This window comes from Acartia tonsa, chromosome 3, assembly GCF_053477335.1.
Source record: "Acartia tonsa isolate MP-2025a chromosome 3, ASM5347733v1, whole genome shotgun sequence".
NCBI classification, from domain to species: Eukaryota; Metazoa; Arthropoda; class Copepoda; order Calanoida; family Acartiidae; genus Acartia; species Acartia tonsa.
The window spans coordinates 16,341,705-16,365,020 of NC_137262.1; the positions used below are offsets into that span (position 1 = coordinate 16,341,705).

A 23,316-nucleotide genomic window follows, 5' to 3' on the forward strand; every position below is an offset into this window, starting at 1 on the left:
GTTTTAGGCCTTTTTTGTGCTTTCGTCTTTTCCCTTCGAATGAAGAGCATCTAGATGCTTGGGGATCATATTAAAGGTATAATAATTTTGTTGATTTTAGTGAATTTTACTATAAAATTTAAGTCTTGAGATGGATAGGGTCTATTTTTTTATACTACAGCCACTCTCCCTCCCCTGGATACTATCGCCGTAGCTGTAAGTAAATACAAAGAACAAGATTTAAATAAACTATTAATATATACATATATTAGAGTAAAAATAATCAAATCTAGGAATAAAACGACCATTTAATATTCCACCAAGTTAAATTATGCCTTTGGTTACACAACACATGAATATTGGGAGGAAGTAAAGATGTAGAAAATTTAAATTACAATTGTTACCTTACTCCAAACATATTTATACCTAAAAAACTATCTTTGAAATGTATAAAATGACAAGATGTCATGTTAAAAGATGGTCAAAAGTAGGCATTGCAAAAAAGTCTCACAATAATTTTATCAACAAAAGAGCCTGTATGTAAATTACGATGGTTAACCATAACTTCTGCAAAAAAAAGTTATCTGACAGAGCTAAATGACAAAATATAATGTGATATTTAAATTTTGTTTTAGCCAAAAAATATTTTTTTATTGGTAATCATCTTAATATCAAAGAATCAGAATAGACCCATTCCTAATACCAAATTATTAAAACAACGAAGTAATCCAAATCCAAATGTCTAAAATTAATCTACCTTGATATTTGGCTCTCATGAACAATTTTGGCGTATAAATATTTTAGTCGATTAAAATCTCTCTTTTTGCTTATACATAGCAATGCAAATATGATAATTGGATGTTATTATAGAGAATAATTAGTTGTCATTTGAGTACTGCGATTCTGAACATTGATTTTAGCTAATGTAATTCAACTCTTCTGCGTTAGTGATGAAACACCATAAATTACGAGACCTGGCCGTTACGGTATGAATAGAGCTTTTATACGGAAGCTTTTTACTGGCACAAAAACATTTAAACAGATTTTTTTGCATAAATTGTTTTGAAAGGGTAGAAAGTAGTAAAATTGTTTATGTATAATTTTGTACTTTTAATTTGTAAAAAAAAATAACTTTAATGTTAGTTTTAATGTTGGCTGAAACCTCATCAGTTATATTAGCCATTTGTCAGCAGGTTAAAAAAATTCTGTGATTTTTTGTAGCTTTTTATAGGTTTTGGCATTCCCCTCAACCCCGCAAATTAGCCAGTGACCAAATACAATAGCAATCGATATGAAAACCATTTCAAAGATCTTACATAAACAAACACACTAAGGGTTGCACTAGCAATTGAATCAATTATCCTTGTGTTTTTTCTCAACAATACCAAAATATGAAGGCCTGACGACCGTAATATAATAATGAGACCAAATTTGTAGGCTGTAAAATGAGTCTGGGGGGATTTCACGGATATATGGACAGGCTAAGATTCAAATATTAGGATTTATATAAAAAAAATTCCGTAACTGTTAGTGTTTGAATTTTAATTCGAGGATTTTTAATACATGCGATTTTACACAAGCTATATTGATTCAAAAGTAACAGGATGGTTGTCTATCTTTCTTTACCAAAGGATCACGCTAACATATGAACCGTTATGGAGAGAGCTTCTGATAGGTCCTAGGAAGGAATATAACGAGAAAGCCCAATCTGTCCCGATTTTGTATCACTTTTGAAAAGTGCGATTCCTGTGACGCCATAAAAAATCTCTTCCCTTTTCTCCCATCTCTTTTGAAGTGATTTTCTTCCCCCCCTTCCCTTTTTCTTTCCCGAAACGTATATGACGTAACTGGAATCGCACTTTTCAAAGTGATACAAAATCGGGACAGATTGGGTTTTCTCAATATAACTATTTTGCGTGAGGGTACCACCACCCTCCCAAGAGAAATCGCAATAATTTAAGAAATATAAAGCACCGCACCGGTAGATATTTTTTGTAAACAGCTGATCTTAACATTGATTGAAAAGAAAACATTTTACGTGTCCCAATAGGCCTCTATGGGCGAAGCCGCTAGTGTAAAATAAAATAATACAAAAGCAAACTTAAATTAGAAATATTGCCAAGTAATGCAATTTGCTCGATATGTCTGTGTATACTTGTGCGTGAATAATAGTTGTTTTGTACGTTTGCATCAACTTACTTTATAGTAATGCTGGACGGACGAACGTACAAACCTTAGTTATATATTATCTCCGAAATTCAATATAATATTTTCCAACACATTTTACTATCACTGCAACCCTGCAAATATTGTAACAGACATACAAGTCACTAAATATTTTCTCACAATACCCAATTGTAAAAATAAAATAAAAACAAGAATCTAAATATTCATAGTTATCACAGGATATTGAGCATAATAAAGTTTATGAGCCGAATATATTTTCTTAGTGTTTCTTTAGCAGCGCATCTACTTTATAACTATGTTTTGGGATAACACTATTAAAGACACAGGCAAAAAATGCAACTCTATGCAAAAAAAAAACAGCTTCGAGACTCTACACAAAAAGGTAAAGTTTCGCGAACATCCTTTTTAATTCTTTCTTTAAAAAGAATAAAAATATTATAGTTCTTATTAAAACATGTTACTTATAATTTTTTTAGTTGCTGCATTTCAGTGGAAAGTTGGTGTTAATTAGATTAACAAGTTTAATCGAGTGCTAAACTTTTTTTGTAGCTAAGAAACTCGCTAACGACTAAAATGATATGGTTCTCCTTTAGAGGAAATCTTCTCATAGGCCCTTAGATGGTTTTAGGCTATTCTATTTTTATAAATAAGTCTGGGTATGGTTTTAGGCTGTTCATCTGCCCTTCCATATCCTTTAGTGTATAGAGCCCCTAGATGCTAGTAGCGCAGCCGCTAGTGGTGTAATATAATAATAATAATAATATACAAATTTTCCTCTAAACAAACCTCTTTCATGTCATTGCAGAACACTAAAGAAAATTATAATACACAGGAACGCAGGGATAAGCAACAGGAATATATATTACTTTTGACATACCATTCTATAAATTACATACAGAAATACATTTAGTTTCATTAATAACTGAAGAACTAATCTTGCTTAAATTGTTCAGGAAAAAATGCTATATTTGAGGCTGAATCTAATCCTCATATCTTTCTTCCTTCTAATATTTAAAGTTAGAATTTAACACATTTGGTGTAAATTAATTAATCACCTATAGTCGTATCCCTGTATCCTAGATAATACTAGAAGTGGCTGTATTTAAACATGAAAGGCCTGTGTATTAAATAAACCAAGGGAAACTTTGTCCATAATTAGCGCAGCAATAAATAGCTTAGGAAAAAAAGATCAGTTAACTGTTATTTTGAAAAAATGGAAGTTAGTGAAATCATAAAATATATTAGAATCAAATAAACTAAATAAATCACGAAACTAAATAAAAGTTCTCTTGCGTTATGAATGAGAGACATACGGACAGTTGTACATACAGACATATCTTAATTATAGAGTATCGTTGCGGCTTACAAGACCAATCATTTTAGTAGGAAGTTTAGCAAAAATTGATTATAAAGCAAAGCTGAACATTATTCAAAGCATAACTGACAATGGGGTGCTTCATAACACTTAAATTTGTGTATAGGGTTTAATTTGGTCGGACTAGTGGACACACTAACCACATCCAGCTATAGAGAAGTTGTGCTATTAATGTTCTGTGATGCCAATGACTCCCAGAGGAATTTAAATTAGTAATCACAAAGTGTAGGAGTAAGCTTTGCAACCCACAATGGTTCATAATTGTAACAAAATATCAACCCACAATGGTTCATAATTGAAACAAAATAGCAACCCACAATGTGTCATAATTGAAACAAAATAGCAACCCACAATGGGTCATAATTGAAACAAAATAACAATCCACAATTGTTCATAATTGAAACAAAATAGCAACCCACAATGGGTCATAATTGAAACAAAATAGCAACCCACAATGGGTCATAATTGAAACAAAATAACAACCCACAATGGTTCATAATTGAAACAAAATAGAAACTCACAACAGTTCGGAATCCAAACAAAATAGCAACCCACAATGGATCATAATTGAAACAAAATAGCAACACACAATGGTTCATAATTGAAACAAAATAGCAACCCACAATGGTTCATAATTGAAACAAAATAACAACCCACGATGCATGGGTCATAATTGAAACAAAATAGCAACCCACAATGGGTCATAATTGAAACAAAATAGCAACCCACTATGGGTAAGGGTATAATTAAAACAAAATAGCAACCCACTATGGGTAAGGGTATAATTAAAACAAAATAACAACCCACAATGGGTCATAATTAATACAAAATAGCAACCCGCAATGGGTCATAATTGAAACAAAATAACAACCCACGATGGTTCATAATTGAAACAAAATAGCAACCCACAATGGTTCATAATTGAAACAAAATAGCAACCCACAATGGGTCATAATTGAAACAAAATAGCAACCCACAATGGGTCATAATTGAAACAAAATAACAACTTACGATGGTTCATAATTGAAACAAAATAGCAACCCACAATGGTTCATAATTGAAACAAAATAACAAACCACAATGGGTCATAATTGAAACAAAATAACAACCCACGATGGTTCATAATTGAAACAAAATAGCAACCCACAATGGTTCATAATTAAAACAAAATAACAACCCACAATGGGTCATACTTGAAACAAAATAACAACCCACGATGGGTCATAATTAACAAAATAACAACCCACAATGGTTCATAATTGAAACAAAATAGCAACCCACAATGGGTCATGATTGAAACAAAATAGAAACTCTCAATAGTTCGAAATTTAAACAAAATAGAAAACCACAATGCAGGGTCATAATTCAAACAAAATAGCAGCCTACAATGGGTCATAATTCAAACAAAATACAATAAAAATTGTACAAGACAATGATATTTTGTTGACCTAAAACCCAATGGTTTATAACTTGTATATTGGGCATGTATTTAATAGTCATTTTAGAGTGTTAAGGCACATAGCAAACCACAATGGGTCATAATTCAAACAAAAAAGCAACCCACAATGGTTCATAATTGAAACAAAATAGAAACTCTCAATAGTTCGGAATTCAAACAAAATATAAAACCACAATGCAGGGTCATAATTCAAACAAAATAGCAGCCTACAATGGGTCATAATTCAAACAAAATACAATAAAAATTGTACAAGACAATGATATTTTGTTGACCTAAAACCCAATGGTTTATGACTTGTATATTGGGCATGTATTTATATGTCATTTTAGAGTGTTTAGGCACATAATTGATTAATTTGAAATTAGATAAACAATAAATCAGAGCACTTTATGAATTGATGAAATAAAAATTAAAAATCATCCTATTGTTTCAACTATGCCAAGAAATCAATGAACGAATGCAAATAAATAATAAATTAATGTCCTAATTAAGCTGGTAATTTATTACTAAATAAACAATCAAATTGTGTCATTATTACTTTTATTTTATTTAAAGTAAACAGAAAAAGGACAGTTAAAAGAATAATAGGGAAAATAAAATTTAAAACAAATGTGTTTATATTTTCAATATATATTGCTAAAAACATTACAAAATTAATAATTAGTTAGTTAAGAAAAATAAATACAAATTTTCTTAATGCATCACTTATTATAAATGTTGTTCTTGTCCAATAGGTTTATTTTACGGCAAACAGACATATTAACATACCCTTCTTGTAGATAAGCTATGGAATGATCATTACATACTAACAAAATTATCTATAAAAATAAACTTACCTTTTGAATTTGACTGAGTTTCATTTGGCCCCACCAGCGCCGAACTAATCAGCAGTGAGCTACCAAGAAAATAGACTAAAATAACAACAACAGCTAACTTCCACAGGCCGAGAAACGGCCATAATTTTCGTCTGTGTCTATGAAATTTGCCAACATAATCACTAAATGCTTGCAACGAAAATAACGTTGCTTTGCTTGTCCGAAGTATTTTCATTTTTTGGCAATTTACTATGCCTTCGCCACCTTTTTCACTAAAAACTAATGTTTTTAAAGCAAATCATTCACTTGCATTTAATTGCCAAACTGATATTCCAACACCAACAGCTTCGCAAGGTTAAACATGGCATGTTTGCACATTTTTTGCAAACAAATTTTGCGGATTTTTTTGGCAGATTTTTTTCTCATAAACTGAGACCGATTGAATTTGATGATTTCTACTTGACGTCCGCCAACTGATTGAGAGAAATTCAGCAGAGAATGAAAGAGAGAGGTAGGTGTATAAAAGCTTAGGTCTCACATTATATTTTGATCTGAGTTTAAGCTTATCAAAAGGTGTCCTTTCTCTACCTCTCTCCTTCTACATTCAATCTGTTTTAATTTTCCTCTCAGAGACGTTGTCTTTATCTCCCTTTACACTGTGAAGCCCCCCGAAAAAAAATAAAAATTTGTCGGAGACTTTACTGCAATAATATTTAGGCTGATTTCCCGCGTCGTAGTCTCGCAATTCTATCTAGTCCAGGCTCTGATTATTAGAGCAGGGATGCAGAATTGTGAATTTGCGTGGCCCCACGTGCCGTGACTGTATTGTTCTTATTCCCACACAATCAGGCCAGTACAGGTGTGTTACTGAGGCGGGACAGTACGGAATAACTCGTCAGTTTGAGAAACCAATTAATTTGGAAATTATATTGGTCTGCTTACAACTTCCTTATATCCCGAGTCACAAAATCTGAAATTGAAAATATTTATGAATTAACAAGAATAATTGATTATAGAAATAGAAAAAATGTGTTTTTCAATAGGGGAAGGAATAGTCCAAATTGGAAACAAACACTAGGTAACATTAAAAGAAAATGGAATAATACACGGCAGCGATGTTGAAAAGAGACTATCCAAGGAAAAACACACAGCTCAATTTGTAGGAATATATTTCGATTAAATCACATCTAATCCTTGTCAACCTGCACAAAATTAACCATATTTCATATATTTATAGTAAAATCAGATATATATTTTGAAAAATATTAGGTTATTTTAAAGTAAAGAAACAACAAAATAATGAAAAAGTGCTCGAAAATACAAAGAAAAAGTTAAATGTATTATAATGAATATGGTTATCCCTTCTATTATTGTTTACTGTACAAAGGTTTGTTTGAAACTGAGCAATTTAACCGCTGGTTTTGGTGTAAAGGGAAGGGGTAGAAGGGATGGGGGTTTAAAAGAATCAAAGTTCAAAAGAATGAAAGTTTTGTCTGTATAACTTTTGTTTTTTAAAAAAATATTGCAATTAGCAAAACAGAAATACGTGATTGTGTTGAAAAGATTTTAATTTTACATGAAAGTGTATAAAAAATGTCATAATTTAAACAATAAAGTATTAAAAATTTTTTTAGTAATGATCAACAACAAAGCAACAAATGTAAATTTATATTTAGATAAAAAAACAAGTAAAATTACAATTTTTTATTTAATCCATTTCTTAGTGTGTCAAATTTATTGATGTATTCAGCTTCCCGAATTTTTCTGTAGTTTGATAAGTCCAGTTTGCATTTTTCTAAGACTGAAAGCTTCATGTTGGTCATGCTGTGAAAGAAAAGAAAAAGAAAACAAAATAAATATTAGAGTAGAAAAACTTGAGTAACCAAAAAAACATTTTCGGGAATAATCCCTTTCGTAACATCGCCCCATAAGAGGCGATTCGTCATATTTTTAAAATGGCTTTTTATAGGTTATTTTATGTTAGGTTAGGTTATATTGAGTTAGGTGATTGCCCCACAGGGTTAGGTAATTGCCCCGAAGGGTTAGAGCCCCCCGCAGGTGCTAGAAATAGGAGAAAAGCTACTGGGAAAAATACGAAGAATCGCCCAATAAGGTGCGATGTTACGAAAGGGACTATATCCACATTTTCTTGTAGGTATTTTCTCAAAATATTATCTTTTTTCTACATTATGTAGTAGAAACTTTTGATTTAAAAGTAACTCAATTTACATTTTTTCATTTAATCGTAGTTGACAGTTTGTCGCATATACACTAGTTATAGAGCAGCTGTACTTCTCATAAAACTACAAGGTTAACTGTATTTGTTTTTTCTTCATGATATTTACCAATTTATGCAAATTTGAATTGACCATCTTTGCAAATTTTATAGCTTCTAGAATAACTGATTGCAGATTGAAAAGCAACGAGAAACATTTATTGCATAAATGCGCAAATTACAAAGTTAAAGTATTCATAAATATCTATTAAAAGAAAGGCTTTTCTATAATTAGGGTCGGTACGTTTGTCCGTAACAGATAGGCTTTTATGAAATATGACTGTTGTTTATTTTTAGCCTATAAGTGTTAATACATCACTGACAAACAATCTTTAAAATCCTATTTATCAAAATGAAATTATTTTGTTATATGTATATGATAAAGACAGATTTTTAAAGTTAAAAAATTGATTAAGTTTCAGAGCATCATTTTGGAACACAGTAATAGTGTCTGACTGATTATGACGTAACAAAAAAAATTTAGCCAATGAGAGGCCGTTATTGACTAATAGTAAAATTTATAGTGGCCTCTCATTGGCTAATTTTTTTTGTTACGTCATAATCAGTCAGACACTATTACTTAAAATTTTGTTAAAATAATCTTTGTTATCTCAAATTCAGTAAAATCCTTTTAAAATCTCTGCATTTTATGGCATACCAAATTTGTAAAAATTTAGAAACAAACAGATTAGTTTTTTATGAAAACTTAGGTCCTATGAGTTGAAAAATACAACTGAACCTTCTAGTGATGATCCTTAAAAAAACGACAAGGTATTGTAGCTACAACTATTTTTAAATCAAAAGAAAAAGTCAGTTTAATCAAGGACAGAAAGGCAAATCTGTAGGGGTTAAATTTTTTTTTTAAGTGTAAAAGTTAATAAAACAATATGCCTTTTTGCAACAGGCGTATTTTTCCAAAAGCAAACATCCAAATTTTGTGAAGCTTTTATTATCGGTGAATGAATTTGGTAAATCCTGGGTAACAATATTCATGTAGGCTATTTTGGAAGCAAATTAATACAGGATTTAATACATCATGTTTTTCTTTGGGAGATAAAAAGTTAAACTAAAAAACTTTAAGATCATTAGCCGCTGCCGCCAGTTAAATTTCGCAATCTGTAGTTCGACTACAATTAGCAGACGCACAGTATTTGAACAATCTGCAGCTGCAACTACCAAAGAACGGCAAATGGTGCCAATTACCTATAAGTACAGCCGTGTTAACTTTTTTACCATGTTTTATAAATAAACAGCCACGTCTAAGCCCTTTTTAAAGGTATGTATAATTATAAATTGCAATATTTTTTTATAAAAATTGTTGGTAAGATTTGGTTGTTGTATTATCTTGCGGGATAAAGTAGGATTTAAAATCTTTTCTATACAATTACTGACAGGTCAGCTAGCAGCTCCACACAAGGACAGATAATCTCATATTCTATTCATTTATGTTTTGACCTTAGAAAAGTGCTAGGAATAGTGGATTAAGGGGAAAAAAGTAGAAAGCGAAAAAAACGGAACCTACGACAAACGCAGGAGTCCCAAACGTCGAAGTGGACACTTAACCTAACCTAACCTATTTTAGACCATCTTATAGGTTTTTTAAATGCCTAACCCCTCTTAGGGGCTTATTTGTTCATTCATATCTTAACCTAACCTAATCTGTATAGAAATACTTTAAAAAATTAATATTTTAACTCTCCTGCGATCCTGCGTTTGTCTACTCCGACATTTGGGACTCCTGCGTTTGTCCTGGAACCAAAAACGACATAGAAATCCCCGTTTTTTTACTTTTTAAAACGTACTTCACGCCTATCCCTAGAACTCTAACTTTTTAGAGCTTAAAAGCCACTTAACTTCTTAATGTAAAGAAGCACCAAACATTGTAAACAAATATCAAAATACAATGAAATATCTCAAAATAAGTCCCTTTCCATTCCAAATACGCTTTGTTGTGTTAACTAAAGATTAAATAAATAGATATACAAAATTGTGAATTTATGTATATGTGCAAGTTAGATTTTATTTACAGTAGGTAACTTTATATAAAACAAAAAGAAAAGTAATATATTAAAATTATGTATGAATTAATGCTTTTGGTAGTCTTAGAATATTTAGGAAATAAATTTGGGTATAGTCTCTTTCGTGGCAACACACCTTAAGGGGAGATTCTTCGCATTTTCACAGTAGCTTTTTTCTATTTCTAGACCCTTCGGGGGGTTCTAACCTTGAGGGGCAATCACCTAACCTAATATAACCTAACCTAACCTAAAATAACCTATTAAAAGCTATTTTAAAAATACGACGAATCGCCCCTTAAGTGGCGTTGCCACGAAAGGGAATATACACATAAATTTTCAAGATTAATTAGACAATTTCTTTAATCCTTCCATTGCATATGTTTAGCTGTTATAAATTTATTTAATTCTCAGCCTCGCTATGTATGGATGTTTTCAAGATTGTTTTTTGTGTACCTATAATGATAATCCTATAAAATATTCACCAAAATTAAATGAAATATGATGAATAAAGGAAGTTTTATCCAGAAAATTCAATATTTTCAAGGTCCATCTAAAGATTTAGGTTTAATCCTATTATACATGATATAAACAAATAAAAAAAGTTTATTATAGCCATAAAAAAAAATATTTAAACCCTCTAAAAAGAACCATCTAACAAGGATGATGACATTCATTAAAGCAAAGTGAGAACTACAGAATATTGACTATGTTTGTTTGCATTTTGACAAATTTAGCAACATAATTGTTTTTATTTTATTTCTATTTTGAAACCTTGTATTCAGTGTATAATGAAAAAAGTGCTAAAAATTTCTTTTCCTTCTTCTAAAATCGGACTCAATTTTGTGACTAATAGATACTTATAAGGAAAATCTTCGTTTTTTTAAATGTACTTTTCTTATAAATATTCAAAACTCATGTCAAAGATTTTTGAATGACAGGAGCCCCGAGAAATTTCTAGTTAACAAACAACAGGGATGAAGCCTCAAAGCTAGGGCGTACAATAGAAAAAAATTGTTAATTTTAATGAAAAATCTTCAAATACATCCTCTTTTAAAATGATCTTTTAAAAAATGGCATTTACAACCAAATCCTTTGTATTGACCAGGGCTCTAGTTGAGCGGCTTGCAAAAAAAAGTGGCAGGGGTGTTGTGCTATTAATGAATTTGCGGCTGCCAGGCCCTGGTACTGAGTGTCCACCTCTCTGACTTGAAGGCCAATACTTGTCAAATTTGAGGATGAATAAACAAAATCTTCACCACCAACACATATTTGGATAGTCATTTATACAGGAGCATAGCTTCTCTATACACCAACACATATTTGGATAGTCATTTATACAGGAGCATAGCTTCTCTATACACCAACACATATTTGGATAGTTATTTATACAGGAGCATAGCTTCTCTATACACCAACACATATTTGGATAGTCATTTATACAGGAGCATAGCTTCTCTATACACCAACACATATTTGGATAGTCATTTATACAGGAGCATAGCTTCTCTATACACCAACACATATTTGGATAGTCATTTATACAGGATCATAGCTTCTCTATACACCAACACATATTTGGATAGTCATTTATACAGGAGCATAGCTTCTCTATACACCAACACATATTTGAATAGTTATTTATACAGGAGCATAGCTTCTCTATACACCAACACATATTTGGATAGTTATTTATACAGGAGCATAGCTTCTCTATACACCAACACATATTTGAATAGTTATTTATACAGGAGCATCTCTTCTCTATACACCAACACATATTTGGATAGTCATTTATACAGGAGCATAGCTTCTCTATACACCAACACATATTTGGATAGTCATTTATACAGGAGCATAGCTTCTCTATACACCAACACATATTTGGATAGTCATTTATACAGGAGCATAGCTTCTCTATACACCAACACATACTTGGATAGTCATTTATACAGGAGCATAGCTTCTCTATAGACCAACACATATTTGGATAGTCATTTATACAGGAGCATAGCTTCTCTATACACCAACACATATTTGGATAGTCATTTATACAGGAGCATAGCTTCTCTATACACCAACACATATTTGGATAGTCATTTATACAGGAGCATAGCTTCTCTATACACCAACACATATTTGAATAGTTATTTATACAGGAGCATAGCTTCTCTATACACCAACACATACTTGGATAGTCATTTATACAGGAGCATAGCTTCTCTATACACCAACACATATTTGGATAGTCATTTATTCTGGAGCATAGCTTCTCTTTAATTCAAATATAATTATTGTTTATTAGGTTGGAATAATAAGAAGCAAAGTTTACTCTAATTTACTTCTAACTTATCCGCCAGTCAAAAGAATAAGGATTCCTTATGATCAATTTTACTAAATTTTTATAGTTTTCAGATAATGTACAATTCGATGCAAAAATTGATTCGTTTTGTGTCAATAATGATAACTTTAGACTGGAGAAGTCAAGGGCCAATTCCCTGCCCTTTCATTGATGGCAAAAATGGATATTTTTGTGATAAATGCTTAACGTGAAAAGTAATTTTTTTATCTACAAAAAATAAATTAAATATATATTCATTCTTGACTTAAGAGCTTAAGCTGTAAAGATAACTCTAAAACTCAATGACAATAATAAAGTTTTTTTTAACATGTCATCATTCAGTTTTATTTCAATAGCATTGTAACAAATATATTTTTTTCATATTATGGTTCTTGGAATTAACAAAAACTTAAAACTATGAACTTTGTTTCTTTTTCCATAGAAATTTGGGATATCTAAATTAAACTATTATGCCGATAACTTTTTGCTTTTTTCCTAATTTCAGTGTATGGTATTTTACTGCTGTAGTAGAAACATTATTATGGAATGATGAAAAGATATGCTTTTTATTTTGCTGAAATAGGTAAGGAAAAGGTTTTCTTCAGATGAACTATACCTTCCATATAGGTATATTTATCAGGAATCTAAAGGGGTAAGACAATGATCGATAATTTAATGTACATCCTCAATTATTAAACACTGAATTATCCCCTCTTTATATTACAATTAATAGTTAAAGCGTTTGGACACTCAACTTAATGAACCAACCAATCTAAATTCAATAAAGTCCCCAAAGTTGTAGACCCAACGAACAAGAAAACGTTTTTATAAAACTTTGGGGACGAGTTTAATAAACAGTCAAATATCCCTCCCTGTATATTTATGGTTTTAAATTTTTGTCATGTGAATGTCCAAAATTTGTTGGGAGTATTTGAATATTAATTCTTATTGACTAACAACCAAGGGAATAGGGAAATGTATCTTTTTTTATTTTATGTTTAAAGATAGCTTATGATAGATTATAAAATTTAAACCAGTTTTGTTAATTTCAAGATTTTACTTTAATATTCTTGGAAAATTGTCTGCAATTCGATGATATATATGATTTTTCAGTATGGCTGAAATCTAGTTTTAATCAACCGGATATTATCGGTTTCCAAGCCATACTGAAAAAAAACTGTTCCAAAATAACTAACCATTTTTTTGTAACAAATGTAATCTTTAACTAACTTTGTCCGTCTGTCTGTTAGTATAGCTAAGAAAGACAAATAATTTAACTTGACTACTATACATGTATAAGACTTCAGAAAATCTTTTGATCATCGCATTTCCATTGTCATTGTACTTAATAGTTCCTAACCTTCTCTCCCTGGTAGCCAACACACTAAATCAACAACAGCTCTAATCTTGCCACAGCACCGCAACAACCCACCACAACATATAACAACAGCTCAGCTTGTAACCTTCAATCAGCCTAATGGAAATTTTATCTCAATTGAAGAGAAGAGGGGTTTGTTAAATAATAATTACATTAGCAGAGATATGAATTGAAAAATAATTAATCTTAGCGCGTTTTTCATTTTAAAAATGTTAATAAAAAATAGACGCCTTAAGTAGAAAAGTAACAATAAGTTTAGAATAAAGAATAATAAACTGTAATACAGACAAACCCTTAATATGCAATTGTGTTCTACAAAATTATGGTAATACCTTCAATCCTATAATAAAAAGTAGTAAGCTTTTTTAGTATCTCGCTATCCACTGAACCGATATGATTCTCCTTTACAGTAAAGCTTCTTACAGGCCCAGTGAAGGTTTTTACCTGTTTTAAGGAAGAGTATCTCCACCCCTCCCCAATATAAATTACCCCTAGAATTTCTAATATTATATTTTTTTTCTTTTGTGGATTGAAAGGCTTAATTACATTTGGATGTAATTGTCCTGATTTTCTAGTTGTTCTTTGATTTCTGTATTTCTAAAGTATATCCGTGTCCCTGGACAGAGAGGCATCATTGCATGTCTAAACAATTTTCTCGGCCACCAGTAATGAATAATACCCTTATATCTTATCTATTATCACGACTTATATTAACAAAGCTTCTCCATAGTAAAGCATGTTTGTTGGTCTGTTTGACAAGAACAATTAAAATTTTAAAAATATTAGCAGGATGAAATTAATTTTAATTTTAAAATCTTTGCAACGTAGCAAAAAAATACATTCATTTAACATTTAAATAGTTTATTGCTTTGCCTCTACTAATATTGCCTTTCTTGTTACCCCAAAGGAGAAGAGACTTGGGTTTGGGTGAATAGGAAGGGCTTGTAGGAAGATTCTATTATATTATAAAATTGTTATCTAAATAGGTAGAACAAATTTATAATAATGCTATATCATCTTTAATAGCATTTATGATCGAAAAATTAAATCACTTGGATTTTTGAAAATGAAATAAAATATTCAATTAATAAGTAACCTTTTGGACATGTAGAGACAAGAGTTGAAATCGATTGGACGATTCTGACAAGCTTAAATCTACGACCAGAATTATCCAACGAATGGACAAACCCTAAAAGTATAAAATTCACACATAAAAAAATAAATGTTAAAGTGAGTAGACAAGTATTGTACTTTGAAAGGATTTGAATAGGCCTCAGGATAAATCAAAGGGAGGGCAGTCAACCATTGTAATTCTGAATCTTCTTACTTTAAATACAATACACATTTTCAAGGGTTTAAGGGATAGGCCAATAGACGCTAAGTTCATATATTATTGTCATAGTATATGTTAATAAATTGTCAATCATACTTAATATTATATAGTCGACCTAAACCAGTATAAAATATTGCATCATTTTAAGTTCTTTTCCCCAATTCTTATAACTACAGCATTTTATAGATTAAAGTAATTGTGGGAGGAAAGTAGATTAGTTTAAACACCATTGTACTTTACCTCCTTGACAATATCAAAAGATGGGGAAGTATTGGAGGGAGGGGGCCGGGGGGGGGGGAGAGCATTAACTTTCGTACATTTTTTAAATTATCAAATCATCAGAACTGTATTCTAAAAAAATCGAACATTCCTTTAATAAACCTATATTCTTTCATTGTCCCTCTTTATAACTTATTGTGTGATAATATGCAGAAGTGTATGCACACTGCTGGGCATAAGATTTAATTGAAGATGTGTTGTGGTGTATTTACAATCTCATAGAAGTGTTCTTTCTAAATAGCACATTACTTCCACGTAATTTTTAACAGGATTTTGACACAAAATGCTGAATTAATCTTAACCAAATTTATTGATACAAAACTTCTGTAATTAGTACCTATAGCAATTAAGTATATATTGAAAAAATGTTTCATATTCACAAAGAGTCACAACTGCAAAATAAAAAAAAGGATATCTTTAACATAATATTGATGTGAATAATAATTTGCTAACGCAATAAATTTTGCGCAATTGATGGGACATAATATTGATGTGAATAATAATTTGCTAAAGCAATAAATTTTGCGCAATTGATGGGACATAATATTGATGTGAATAATAATTTGCTAACGCAATAAATTTTGCGCAATTGATGGGACATAATATTGATGTGAATAATAATTTGCTAACGCAATAAATTTTGCGCAATTGATGGGACACCATATGGAAGGGATGTCCAGGATTACTTATGGTTGCATGAGTTTGAGGTATTTCCACGGATACTCAGATTAGGTTTCATGCCTACACATCCTTCTTTTAGGATTTTTAAAAGCGCATCCACTCTTTTACAATATGTCAAGTAGGTATACCTCTAAACTTCTGCACAATATAACAGCCATATATGCTTGATATGACGATTCCTATGACAATAAGATATCTAGACAATGTTGCAACTTGTAACTCTATAATCATTAACACAATGTCAGTACGTTCTTTTAAAATTATATTTTTGAATTTTATCATTAACTTTTAATCATTATCATGACTGTATAAGCATAACATTTTATGTGTCGAATTTAATTTTTATTAATTTAACTAAGAGCTGATTTTTTCTCTTTTGTTTATATATATTCTTGTTTCATGAAATATTAGGTAGTCTGTTTAGTTTTGCACCACAAGGTAATGTATATTAGATTTTAGTACCAATATTTCAATATTTTTTCCTTAAAAAGGATACTTTAATAAAATGAATTATAGGTTGCATGGAACAGGTTTAGAATAAGACCATTTATTAAATATTAAAAAGCAAAGCTGATCTAAAATTGTAGTTTGTTGATTGGTCTGTAAGTCGGTATATAGACTATTAATTTGCACAATTTTAAGGACAAACATACAAAGCTAATTTAAGAGATGCTGCGCTTATATAAAGTTATGTTAAAGTAAAGAAATAAATTTTAGAACAAAACAGCAATAAAATTTGCTCCTTATTCCCATAAAAATCACTTACATAGTTTTGCCCTCCTTATATTTTCCCTATTTTCTAAAGTTTGCTGCTTATTAGTTTTAGATATATCATCGACATATTTTCAACAAAATTAATTATAATAACTTAGTTTCCACTCTCAGTTTTAATGTCTACAATTGCGACTGTATGTGTGTTTTTAATGTAATCAATTGTCTTGAAGTGATCAATGTATCAAGAGCTACCAGTATGACCATTGACTGTATAAATTAAAATGAGATATATAGCGTACCCTTGTTAAGATAAAAAGATTTGATTTTTTGAAAGGGGTATGTAGGCTTTAATCCCATACAAAATTTAAAATGCAAACTATTTCAATGTTGACATTGTGACATGGTTTGCTCTTAAAAAACACTCTAAATTTTAGTCAATTATTCGTCCATTCCAAAGTTAGACTATACAAGGAAATATATAGGCAGTCATTCTCAAATTAGTTTTCTTTCTTTCTTGCTCTTCACAGTTAGAATAAAATTGATTTGGGTGTAATTAAACGGATTATTCTTAATTCATTTCTTAATAATACAGATGCTCTATAACATATTTATTTATTGAAAACCTAAGCATTGAAAAATCTTTCTGTTTTATTTTTTTATTTTTCTTGAACTAAAGATGTCTTACTATGTAAAAATTGCTTATAATAAATTGATGTACATCCCCATTATAATAAAAAATTACCCCTTCTGTAGATCTAAATTATTGGTTGAAAAGTTTGACAAAACTTGTTTGGAATCAACTAACTACAATTCTTTATCAGTACCCAAAGTTTTTGAGCAAGAAAATAAGAAAACGTGATTATAAAACTTTGGGATACAAGTAAAATTTATTGTTCAATTTTTCCTCCCTCCCTGATAATTTATAGCATGGCTACCCCACTCTATAACACTAAAATTCATATCAAAAACCTCACTGAAACATGAAAATAGTTTTCGTAGCAGAAAAAGATATTTACATGAATTCTTAGTTATATTTACTTAGAAAACAGATTTGTAAAAATTCTTAAAACATGTTTCCAATTCTTTCAATGTAAACTCGATATTTAACATTTAAGAACAAATACTTTAAGTTCTTTAAGACAAAAATAGGATTCTTTAAAGAAAATAATTCACTTTTAGATTCTTATGATATTTCTGTTGTGCGCGGACACGTAAAAGAAAATATTATTTGTTTATTTCATTGTTTATTTAAAAGACAAATTAAATGTTATAATTTTAAAACAAAAGAGATTAAATCTTTCAAATTATATAGAAAACAAGGTTGACAACATTCATATGCTCATAAATTTAAAACATACCTAGGATGTACTGGTAGAAGAATGGTATAAATTAGGTGCATTGGTATTAAAAAATCTCTATAGTAAATTACAGATATCTATCTTTAATAGAAGCCGATTAAATAATTTTTTTCCCATAGATTCTTAATCTTTAGAACGTAGAAATTATTATTTACACTGCACTGACAATAATTTATGATTTACCTAATGTTCATTGGAATCTTCACAAAAAATATGAAAAACTAAATGTGTCACACAGACAGACAGACATCGGTAATTATATAGTAGCAGTATTAGTGTAAATTATAATTCTAGCCGTCAAAAGACGTTTGTCTTTGTAATGGTATCTAATTAATATATTCATTAAGAAAATAATTTTCAAGGACTAACATTAATTAAACTGGAGAAACATGTTGGATAAAGTATTAGCGCAGCTTCTTTATTATTAGTCTTTGTCCGTCCAATTATAATTTTTTTCAGGATTCCCCCTTCAAGTCAGCAAATACCCTTTAAACTATTATTCCATTAAACCATGAATTTCAAAAGAAAATTTACTGGGCCGCTATTAAAGATAGTGTCATTTATTAATCAGCCTTGAAAATGCAAATTTTAAAATAATAACGGCTGCGCTACTTGAACATACTCGTACTTGTTTTACTTAGTGAATTTTCAAAGGGATAATTTTCTCACATTTTAATTTAGAACGCATGATTCCGTCATTATATGAATAATCAGTGTGCATTCAGTTCCGCATATCAAAACATCCGCGTTGTGTTTTATATTTGCAAAAAGAATAAAGGTACTAAGAAAGAGAGGTAATGTCTGATTTAGCCAATAAATGAATCGCATCGGAGCATACATGAAATCTTATTGGTTGAATTAAACTGAAGTTTTCTAGTTTTTTCATTAGAGTTAACTAGAGCTGTTCTTTCAACTTTTACTCGAATCAAGTCCATCACATGAAGTACTGCCTTCATATTGTTGTTTCACATCTATGTTTTATCTGTGAATTAATAATAAATATGCTTCATCTATTGCAATCGTTGTAAAATAATAAAAATCCCTTTATGAATTTAAGTTAATAAAATTATATTTTTTTCTTGAGTTTCTATTAAAACAAAAGAAATATCTCGGACTTCAAATGTACATGATTTATAATCTTTAATTCGTAATTCGTATCTATTATAAACATTTAAAATACATAAATTCATAATTTGTTTCATGTTTACCTCGAAATAAATTATATAAAAATAAAATAACAACAAATAGCAATACAACAGCAGGTTCGTTACGTTTTCAACAGGACCTAGCGTTGTACTGTGTATACACTGTACACACATGTGTAAGAGGAAAGGGCATATTTTTTTTTCATTTTGTTCACATAAAGAGTCAGCTGTAAATAGTCGCATTTCTTAAGATAAAGCTTTTCTCACGTGAATTATATCGTGTTAAAATTTATTTTCTAGTATAGCATATTACAAATCCTTTAATAAGTTAGCTATGAATTGTTGAATTCCTTAATATAAAGTTAGCTTTCTAGAAATTATATACTCGAAAAATTTTAAGGTGTTTTGTCAGCTGGAGGAGTTCCTTTGTCAGATTTACGAAAAAGGGGTTCACACTATAGTTCTTCTCTCCTATTTCTATTTCAAAAAGATGAAATTCTTACACAAAAGTAATTTGATGTCTGTATGAAGCAAAAGATATTGTTACCAACTGGATATTGAATACATGCGCGGAGGGGAATGTACACAAAAAAATCATAGTAGATCGCCTTTAGCTTGCTGTAACATGTAACATAGTTTGCGGCAAAAGAGGCGGCTTTTTCATAAACAAAAAAATATGATAATATGATAATGATAATTATAGTTTGGTAAATTTGTTGCAATGATTATTAATGATTTTAACAAACTTTCTAGATTAGGATAATTAACAAAATATCATTTATTTGAAATCTCAATTTTTTTTATAAAAATTAGATATAAAAACAAAAAATTTACCAAAAACTATTTTAAGTATTCTAAGTCTATGCAAAAGAATTCGAGGATTTTTCGGTCTGAAAAATAATAAAAAATTCAAACAAAATTTTCAAATAATTAATCAAACAAGTTTAGTGATTTAAACCGCAGTTACATCCTCTGCATTCAGCTGAATGTTACACGAAAGCCGGTGTCGTAATTTTAGCCGCTAGTTCAATTATTGTCGAAGCTTTAGCCGCTTCTGGTGTCATAAATCTAATAAAAGTCACAAATACAGCCACCTTAACTTTAAAAACCTTACTATTTTCTTGTAAAATATCATAATTTTTGTCAATTTAATTAAAACATTAAAAAAATGTGGAGATTCAGGTAGCAAAGAGAATTTATAGAAAGAATTTCTGAATATCAAAGATTCAAAATATCTTAACAATTAAGACATCATACTATGGTCTACATTTAAATTTAATGTGCAAAAAAATCAACGATTTTTTTGAGAAAGGGAAAAAATGTTATACTATGTAACATTTTTTTAAAATTCCTACATACATTTTAATCAGCAGCTGCATTTAGATGGCATTTCAAGAAAAAAATTTACATACAAGAGGCAAATAACTCAAATAAATATTGGTTGCCGAGCCCTAAATATGATTTTGGTAATACAAATATTTGTATGATTTATAGAGATTAGATTAGTCTGTCCAAATACTTGATGATTCGTCCAATTGTTTAAGGATCTGATAATCTAATCTGCAGTTACTAGAAATTTCCTTATTTGGACAAAAGTGCATAGGTATGCCATTAGAGTTAACTTTGAACATTAGACCGCTCACAAAAATGTAAATTTCTCAACGTAGGGTATTTCAAATGTTCCAATAGAACTATTGGAGCAAAATGTTTTGATAATTTAGAGTGCATTTGCTTCTTTAATTTGTCAACTTTTTGTGCTGTTAATTAATCAACATAGTTTTACATCTAAAATTATGTTATTTTGAAAATAGCGCAAAATAGTATCGTCTTAATGTTGGTCAACATCATAACTTATGCATATTTTATTTCGACACAATGATTTAAAATATATTTTTTCTTCTAGATGTACAATTTTATGTTAGGGTCTAAAATACAACGTCTAATAGAATGTGTTCAAATATTTACATTCTCCTGTTTTTAGCTTATTATTATTATTAGCTAAAGAATTCATTTACAATAATTTTATAAATTAATTATCTTCGCTTTTACAAAATAAGCATTATCTATATCGCTTTTTTATTAGGTCACACCTCATAGAAAAAAATCGTAATGAATTTTTTATTAGCCTTTTTTTGTGTGTAGACCTAACCCAAACAATCTAAAACCGACTGTGGAACAATAATGAGGCTATAATTGAAAGCATATATTTGACACTGTAGGCCAGTAGTTTTAGATAACTGTATTTCTACTTAATGTTAAATCTTTCTTGATTTAGGAAATTACATTTATTTAACACTTTATCTGTAAGAAAATAAATTATTTACAGCTCAATCTTGGAACAATAAAGAGGCTTCAATGTAGGTCCAGTAGTTTAAGGTTACTGTATTTTATTCAATGATACACCTTTCTTCATTTAAGAAAATTATATCATTCTTTTTATTTATTTTACTGTAAGAACATAAAATATTTAAAGCTCAATCTTGGAGTATTTAGTAAAGTATTTTAATTCAACAATAAAATATTTTTGTTTGAAATAAAGTGTGAAAATACTTGCCCCCATGTTAATTGTTAGTGCCCTCTTGAACAAAGAAAAGAAGATAAAAATTCCAATTACCTAGGTAACCCACAAACTATAAAATAGGGATAGATATTAGGTAAATAAAATCATATTATTTATATATATATGTGACATCTGAACTTACACAGTGAACAAAATGGTCTAAATATTGAGGTAGGTTCTCGAAACTTGGTACATAAGCCTAGTCCTATAGGAACTACATCTAAATGAAAAATATCATCCATTTTTTTTAATTTTTAGGTTAGATATCCGTCCCTTTCCCTAGCCACAAGAAATATCTAAAGAGCCCAAGAATGCAAATTATATTTGAAGGTCAATTACTATAAGTATAAGAATATAATTATATGACTGTAATCATGGCGACAGGGATTGGAAATGGACAAAAAAATAGTTTTAAATTTAAAGTTCTAATTTATTTTATCAAATTTTATCATATTCGATTTAGGAAAGATAAATTTAACTTCCATTGCCATATTCCTGTATCTGGCTACAATAAGACGGTGGTTGTCCGTGGTTTAAACAAGTTTATAATAAATAAAGAGGATTATCTTCTGGTACTTTTAAATAAATATATAGTAATCCTATTAAATTTAGGTGCCTATTATTTTATCACCATAAAAGTATTGAAAATTTTAGACACAACCCAATCTTTCCCGATTTTGTATAATTTTTTGAGGAACACAACTCCAGTGACGTCATATTTTTCTTTCCCGAAAAAGGGAAGGGGGGAAGAAAATCTCTTCAAAAGAGATGGGGAAAACCCCCTTTTCTCCCATCTCTTTTTCCTTCCCCCCTTCCCTTTTTCGGGAAAGAAAAATATGACGTCACTGGAGTCGTGTTCCTCAAAAAATTATACAAAATCGGGAAATATTGGGTTGTGTCAAAATTTCATTTTATAGATCATTATTTGGTAGATCTAGAATTCAAGCAGTAATATGAATAGAAAATTGTTACATAGTAAATAATGGCTTTTATTTGGGTCCATGTCAATTTTAGAGTAGCTACAGCTTTAAAAATACCTTAATAAAAACACAAAATAACACTAATCCTCCAAGTTTCAAATTTTCAGGATGAACGTGTATGAAGAGCCCATAGGGTTAGTTGTAAAATCTAATTGGCGGGTTTTATCTAATTAAGTTCTAGTCTCCCCCCCCCCACACACACCTCTCCATACTTTCCACCTTTATGTATATTCATCAGAGGTTATATGTTAGAAGGTATTACGTACCATGTAATTACATCAAAACATTATACTTTTTCAAGGCGAAGCTTATCTTAATTTAGTGTATATATGTATGTTAGTCTGACAAAGGTATGGCATGGGTAGCTAACAATGTGTTTTACATTTATTTTACACATTTCTTACAGCAAATCATGGATATTTTCATCCTTATTCTCAAAGCC

The 23,316-nt window shown here is 30.0% G+C and overlaps 1 protein-coding gene across 2 annotated transcripts in view; it reads right to left on the reverse strand.

Annotated features, from left to right (window-relative positions):
• The window catches only part of LOC145313466 (protein O-linked-mannose beta-1,2-N-acetylglucosaminyltransferase 1-like), a 91,746-nt gene that overhangs the window by 47,663 nt on the left and 20,767 nt on the right, over nucleotides 1-23,316 (reverse strand). For both annotated transcript variants that reach the window (XM_080152898.1, XM_080152897.1), the window contains exon 2: nucleotides 5,837-6,785. In XM_080152898.1, coding sequence (XP_080009024.1) covers nucleotides 5,837-6,050 — 214 coding nt within the window. In that variant the 5' untranslated portion in view covers nucleotides 6,051-6,785. The remainder of the gene's footprint in view (nucleotides 1-5,836; nucleotides 6,786-23,316) is intronic.